Source organism: Callospermophilus lateralis, chromosome 5, assembly GCF_048772815.1.
Source record: "Callospermophilus lateralis isolate mCalLat2 chromosome 5, mCalLat2.hap1, whole genome shotgun sequence".
NCBI classification, from domain to species: Eukaryota; Metazoa; Chordata; class Mammalia; order Rodentia; family Sciuridae; genus Callospermophilus; species Callospermophilus lateralis.
Window position 1 is genome coordinate 7,169,383 of NC_135309.1, and position 7,989 is coordinate 7,177,371.

The 7,989-nt window shown below is 39.9% G+C and overlaps 1 protein-coding gene across 1 annotated transcript; it reads right to left on the reverse strand.

Annotated features, from left to right (window-relative positions):
- Window positions 1–6,353: 6,353 nt before the first annotated feature.
- On the reverse strand, window positions 6,354–7,292 carry LOC143400202 (olfactory receptor 2L13-like). The gene has a single exon (XM_076857514.2). It carries the CDS (start codon window positions 7,290–7,292, stop codon window positions 6,354–6,356), a length of 939 nt encoding a protein of 312 aa, XP_076713629.2.
- Between the last annotated feature and the right edge of the window lie 697 nt (window positions 7,293–7,989).

The following is a 7,989-nucleotide window of genomic DNA, read 5'->3' on the forward strand; positions in this document are numbered from 1 at the left end:
TCTGCAAAACATGGTAGAGAGTGGTGAGGATCTTAGAGGAAGGCATTTACTTGTTTATGTGTTAAATATTTCTCTATCAGTTCATTCTATTTAGAGACTTCAAAGTACAATCAGATTTCTTAGAAAAAATTCCTGCAAGCCAACCTAGGAGGCTCTAATGGAAAATTACCACTCTTGCTGCATCTATACAGTCATTCAGACCAAATTTAATATCACCACACTCACTTTAGAATGGTCTTTCTTTGAGAAGCATTTTGATCCAAGAGAGGTGTTTGTAGGGAGAACATCTGTGCTTCAATGGAGCTGCATTACCTGGACTCTGAGACTGCATTACCTGTACTCTCTCCCCCTTGATCCCCAGTGCCTACCTTAGGACCCTGTGTGTTCTTGAGTACATGTTTAAATCTCTGTGATTCACTTATTCATCCTAATGATGATGATGATGATGATGCCTTTGATAAATCTATACTTTATCAATATATGAGTCCCTAAAATCAGGCATTTGCAGTATTCCATTTTTATCTCTAATTAAAAGTAGAAGATTAGAGGTCTATGCAATGAAATGAGGCACTGTGTCTCAAAATGTAGAAACACATCCTTCATTTTGAAGCAGGCAGTACTTAAGAATATTAATCCTTATGTAGAATATGTGCATCCTCAGCTTGATCTACAGAGTAATAAACTTATTCAGGTGCTTCTCTGTCAAAATATTCTCCGAATAAGGACAATTTTCTATCGGAAATAACACAAATTCTCAGGTAGTCAGAACTATTTTTCATGAAGATATTTATGATCTGGTCAAGTTCAAGGTAAGGGACAATAAAGCCAGGTGTACAGAAAGCAAGAAGTTGTTCAAATAAGCATTACACACAAGAATAATATCAATTGTGCTTCTCTTTTCCCAGAAAAATAAATCAGGACACTATTGACTGTTTCATGGCAAGTTTGTCCTTGGCACACAGATATAAAACACAAATGAAAGAGGTTTATAGTTTCAGTTGAGTTACTACTTTCAAATATCCTTTTTAACCTGCTAATAACTAAATAATTTAAGCTCTTTATATAAGTTTTACAGAATAGTGTCTTTGTAATTCACTGGCCTCAAATTAATTCAGAATAATATTTACAAAAATAATTTTCTCTCCTCAAGTTTTCTTTGCAAATTATCAGCAGCCTTACTGTCATGGAATGTCAATTGCTACATACAGACTCAGGATCCTGCCTTAATTTTACTAAAATACATTGAGGAAATAAGATTTGAAAATGTTCAGCTTATTAAATGTTTTGGGTTTAAGGTGGAGGTGAGATACTAAGATAAAGTGTGCATCTTACCACCTTTGAGTGTTCAGTTCTATGGTGTCTCAAGGGCATTCATGGTGAGCACAGCCATCAGCACCAGCCATGCCCAGAGGATTTTCATCAGCCCAAAGTGCAGCTACACCTAATAAACTGTACCTCCTCCTCTCTCCTTTGTCCCAGCCCCTGGTTACAACTTCTACCTGTCTCCATGAATGTGATGACTGCATATTTCATGGAGTGAATTCATTCAATTCCTGTCCTTTTGTAACTGGCTTATTTCACAGATTACACAGCCATCAGTGTTTGTCCTTATTGCAGTACTTGTCAGCACTCACTTCTCTCTAACCCTGAATGGCTTCCACTGTGTGTGGACACCACAATCTGATCATTGTTTCTCCTGTGAGTGGACATAGCTTACACACAGCAGTTTCACTGCCTGCCTTGGTTTCTCTGGTACACCACAGGGTTGGAATCACTGCATCATTTACTAATGGTAGAATTACTATGTTAAGATCCAATCTGCTGTTTTCCACAAGGGCAATATCACTTCAAATAGCCATATGGCCATACAAAGTTTCCAACTTCTCACACCCTTCTCAGAACATATATTCTGCATTGTTTCTTGAATGTGTGAAAGGATGTCTGTCTGTGAGTTTCATGGGCATTTCTCTAGTGATCCCTGATGGTGAGCATTTTTAATGTGCTTATTACCCATTTGTGTGTCTTCTTGGGTGAAACCAAAGCCTGTTTGGGTTCTTTGCTCACTCTCTAGTCGATGCTGTCTAAGGTGTGGGTGTCATGTCTTCTGCATTTCATGTCTTATTCGGTGCTAGAAATCGCTCCCTGTGCTGCGTGCTGCATTATCACTGACTCTGTTATTTTTCCTTGTGTTATTTGTTCTTCTGGCGTCATAGCCACCAAATCACTGTGAAGGACAGAACATTAAGTTGGCCTTTAAGCTTTTACTCAACACTTTTTAGCTTCCACATGTTGATCTTTAATCCATTTGGACTTGGGTTTTTTTCCTATGTGGTATAAGGTAAATATAAAGATTCAGTACCAATCTTCCCATCAAATTTTATAGAAAAGACTTTCCTTCCCACATAGATGTTCATGGATCCCTTTTCAAAGATAATTTGGTCACATATGGGAGGGATTATTTCTTTGCTCTACTATTTTCCACTGACCTAAATATCTACCTGTATGCCACACCACACTGAAAATTTAGCAGTTAGCAAATCTTGAGATCAGGAAGTCTCAGCGTTGAAATCTTATGCTCCTGCTGCCCTAACTGCCATCATCTGAACCCAGTCCCAACCCTGTGTCTCAAGAGGGTGCAGTGAAACCATGAGCTTCTCCAAGAACTGTGTTTGTGTTCATGAAAAGGAAAAACTATTATCTCTGTCAACAGTTTGCTTGCGAGTAACTGTGTGAGTACTGCTTCTAAACTAAACTGTAAGCAATGCTGCCACCAGCTTAGCCCCTCAGCTTTCATGCATGCTCAGATAAAATCATTTAAAATTTCAACATGGAAATAGCACAGCCATAAAACATAAACTTGGCCCTTCTATTTTGAAGAAGGGGGTGGATGAATAGGTAAAGCACTATGAAACTGCCCTGGGAAGGGTGAAATCAGTGGGTAAGAAAGGAATAACATTATGTAAACCTGGAGAGAATTGCTATGGTGCGAAGGCTTGTGTCCTCTCCCAAACAAACATGCCACATTCCTAACCCCAAAGTAATGTTATAGGAGGTAGACCGTGTGGAAGGTGACTAGTCAGTCATAAAGCTCAGGTGTCATAAATGGAATCAGTACTTTTGGAATATAGCTCGGTGGGAGCTGGTTCACCCTCCACCATGTGAGGATACAGCAAGAAGCAACCATGGACACAGCCCTTACCATGCACTGAATCTGCAGCCCTCATGATAGTGGGCTTCATAGCGTCCACGGCCATGAGAAATTGATTTAAATTGCTTCTATGCTTCCTACCTTAGGAAGTCATGTTATCACAGTTTGAATGCACTAAGGTACAACCTCTGATGTTCATCTCGATTGCTGTCATTGGAAAGAACCTTAAGGATACTGAATTCAGCAGAGGTGATGAGTGCAAGCCCTGTTCTCATTCCAGGCAGTGAATAATGGAGGGAACCAGGAGCCTGGCCACTGATCTCTGAAACACCATGGCCTTGGGAAACTTGTGCATCTCTCTGAACTTAGTTTAGTGGAAAGAAAACTTGAGGGAATGTGTTCTATAATATCAATAATGGGCTCCATGAGGCCCCTCTTGCCAATGCGGAAGCTGAACTTGCTAAAGAGACAGACAGACCACCTCCTGGAATGTCCAGCTAAGGTACAGCTGAGATGCTAGAAGGACTATTCTGGGAACTGCCTCAGAAGGCCAAGCCCTTTGTTTTGAGACTCTAATTCTGTTCTTAGCATCCTTTGATGCAATTGCTGACATTATATTTAGCGTAGTTTTACAATTTGCTGCTGGACTCATTTTTCAGAGTTTGCCAGGTTCCTGAATAATTCCTGAAGACTCCTCTTCTTAATGAACCCTCAACCTTTCCTGTGTTCCCCAGACACCATAACATACACTGTTCATGCATCAGTATCCTGCAGTGCAATCCTAATTTTATCCTCAGATAGAAATCCTTTGTTAGAGATTCATCTATTTTTTTAATTGATTTTTTCACTGACTTTCCTTCAAAGATCAGAGACAAAGTAAGTTTTCATGCCACTAACTCTTTACTGCCTGTAAATATGGAGAACTCCAAGACAATCAGAAATGACTTTCTGAAATCCTTTACCCTTCTAGGTCCTCTGGGTGAGGATAATAATATGTTAATGCCCACTGTTATGTAACTGTACCCAGAGGCTCTTCTTACCCGGAAGTTCCTGACATTAGCAGGTGTCATGTATAAGGAGTTAGCAGTATTAACATTTCCCTAACTTCTACCACATTATCAGATTCTACTAAAAGTGGTCTTGACTGTTGGACCCTGATGCCTCTTGGGGAAAATTATCCAGTTCCTCTTCACCTCACAGTACCCCATTTCCTATGGCTTATGCATCATTTCAGTCATTTGTAAAACAGCTGTTAATCTATAGTCTTTATATTTTATTTCATGTTATTCATTTTTTCACCTCCAACTGTGACAGAAAGATTTTATAGCACCTGGTGTCTCTTTGGATGATTTTTTTTAATGCACAGTGTGTATATATATTTTTATCATATATTAATTTAGGAGAATTTGATTTAGGAAAAAAAACCAAATGAGTACTTTTTTCCTATCTTCTTCTGAAGGAAGATTATCTTTCTCATCACAATTGTGGTTCAGCAGTGTAGTAATGGTTAATTTTTTGTTACATAATTTACCTAACACTACAACTCATTTTATTACTTCTCTTTAAATTCTGGAAGAAGAGCAGTTACTTCCTATAGTAGATGCCTTTGCAGTCTCTAATACTGAGTGTTTGCATCATTTGAGGTGACACAGTGTGGATACAAGTGTCCTGTAAGTTGGAGGCCATAGGCATTTGGGTCTAAAACTGAACCCTTCAATCTCATTGCTTCAGATCTGAATTATTATAAAATTTTCTTTTATTTACTCCTAAATATTTAAAGATGAGATCATCTTCCTCCATCACTATTATCCTTCTCTTTACTTTCCATAGGATTTCTGAGTTATGTGCAATCTGACATTTGCATCTGATTGTCTCAGCCCTGGTTCTTAAACAAAAGGGAATTTAAAAAAAAAAAAGGAATCCCTGCTAAAAAAGAAAAGAAAAACATTGAAAATATCTGGTGGCCCCCAAAATCTTCAGACACACAGAGGAATCAGGCTGAATGTGTACATCAAAAACAATGCCAAGCACATGCATGAGATAGAATTCATAGAAGTTATCACCCGTCACACCTCAGCTAGATGTGCTGATTCACTCCAGTAATGTCAGGTCAAGGGACCTCAAGACAGCTCATAAGCCCGGGTTTGGGGAAATAGGACAGGACATGGGATGGAGAGTTACCTTTAGGAAAGAGCTGGGCATGTGGCTGATGGCTTATGGAATTGACAGGCAGACAGATAAGAAAGGATGGGACACAGTGATACCTGCAGACACAGGCTGCCTGTGAGGCTGGGGAGGGACAGCCATGCACATGAGAGAGGCACACTGTGTTGACTCCTCAGATGGTAGGAAAGAAGATCCCAAAGAGCTGCTCAGAGGAGTCACTGATGATAAGAGCCAAGATGCATCTCCTACTGAAATTAATGACCAAGGCCAATAATGCATCCAAAAAAAAAAAAATTAAAAAGACAGTGAAAGAAAAGTATAGTATCAAAGAAAGAATGTTTTTTCCATATTATGTGCAATGAGAATAATTAGAAATGTAATAATGTTGGACCCTAGGGGCCACTTGAAGTTCATTATTTCTACAAGTATTTAAACTAAAATTAAAAGAAAACAAGTGGCTTTTTAAAAAGAGTTCAGAGTAGAATTCTTTATCCCAAATAAAGGAACATAGAACAATAAAGCACATCAGTTTCTAAAGGAGAAGAGTGCAAGTTACCAAGAGGTCCTATTGTCCCTAGATACTGGCAAATATGACATTGGGACATTTGAAATATGCTAAGTGCAAGTTGGTACGGGTTCTAAAACTCCCACAAGGCTGTGCAAATTTAGATTGAAAATAAGGTATTCAAGCACAGTAATAATTAATGTCAAATATATAAAAATTATACTTGTCAACATGAGAACAAATATTTTATTAATATTAGTATATGAAAAAAGAAATGTATACTGTATAGTACAATATAAGATTAATTTGTTAGTAGTAGCATTAACAATAACATTTTCTCTCTAACACATGTAATAATTATTATATTTATACATTAAAATTAATATATCATCTAATTAATTTTAACTGATGAATATCTCAGTAGAAATCTACTTATATGTGTGGATCATATTATACATCTATAGGTCAGCAGTACTCGAGAGAGTTACAGTCTATGTCAAAAGAGGCAATCCAGAGAAGCATGGACAGCCATGATCATTTTTTCCTGGAGGAGAACATCCCCCACACTCTCCTCATGGCCCCCAGGACCTCCTTGTTCCTCAGGCTATAGACAATGGGATTGAGCATGGGGGTGAGGATGGTGTAGAAGACAGCAAGGTTCTTATCTTCTGTGGGTGAGCGGACACTCTTGGGCCGGAGATAAGTGTAGACAAAAGGTGTGTAGTAAAACATCACCACAGTTAAATGTGTGGAGCACGTGGTGAAGGCCTTTTTTCTGCCCTCTTTTGAGCGCATGTGAAAGACAGCAAAAAGGAGCCATCCATAGGAGGCCGTGATGCCAAGGAAAGGAAGGAGGAGAAACAGGACTGCACTCACAAACAGCATGTACTCATAGACCGAGGTGTCCATACAGACCAGAGGCATCATGGATGGGATCTCACATAAGAAATGATTGATGGCCCTAGACCTGCAATAAGGAAGATGAAGGGCATAGGTGGTATATGCCAGAGAGTGAATGGACCCCAGTATCCAGGTACCTATGATCATCTTCAAACACATGATTTTACTCATGCGGACAGGATAGTGGAGGGGGTGGCAGATGGCCACAAAGCGGTCATAGGCCATGGAGGCCAGTATTAAGCCTTCAGAACATGCAATGTTTATAAAGAAGAACATTTGCACACCACAGTCCAGAAAGGAGATGCTATTGTGCCCAGACAGGAAGTTATATGTCATCTTAGGGACAGTGGTGGAGATGTATATCAGGTCCATGAGGGAGAGCTGGCTGAGGAGAAAGTACATAGGGGTGTGGAGCCGGGGGTCCAAGAAGATGAGGACAGTTATTCCGGAGTTCCCCACCAAGGCAAGAACAAATGCAAATATGATAAGGAGCAAGAGAAGTAGGCCAGTTTGGTTTGGGGGTAACAGCCCCAACAAAATAAAATCCTTTGAAGTTTGGTTCCATTTCTCCATGAAAACACACTTCTTTAATTTCTTTGAGATGTAAACAAAATAAAAACTAAGAACTAACCTGAAAAAAATAGAAGAGGAAAATAAAAAGAATCATCTTTGTTAGTGTTTGTTTAGAAAGAATTGTATTTCTCCAACAGTAGCTTTTGTTGAATTTAAGACCTAAACTCAATGTTCCTGACCAGTTCTCTCTGGTAAACATCTCAGCAGGTCATAGACAAACGTAAGGTCTTAAGATATAAACTCGAGTACCACTTGTGTCAAACCCAATGAGGTAGCTGGCGCCTTCCTGCCTGCTGACTCCTAGCAGGAGCATTCCTAGGACTATGCACCTGGCTCAGACCCAGAGGAAGCCAGGATCCTGCTTTTCCAGCTCCCCAACTCAGCACTCAGGTTCACCACAGACATGGCCTGTGGGGCACAGAAGTGTCCTGTGTGCTTGAGTCTGCATCCTCAGTGACCTCGCCTCCTCCACAACTTTAGTGCCTGCTATCCCCTCCCCACTGGCACTGGTGCAGCTGAGTAAGCCAGGGTCTTATCCCAGAGCTTTGCTGCTCACCTCCTAAACAGAAGCTGCTCTGCTGGCCCTCAAAGTGGGCCACCATCCAAAAGTTCTTGAAGGTAAACTTGTTGTATGTCCTGTAAGATTCACCCTAATTTAAATGTGTTCTGGATAGTGGCTGTTCCCTGAGGACATTCT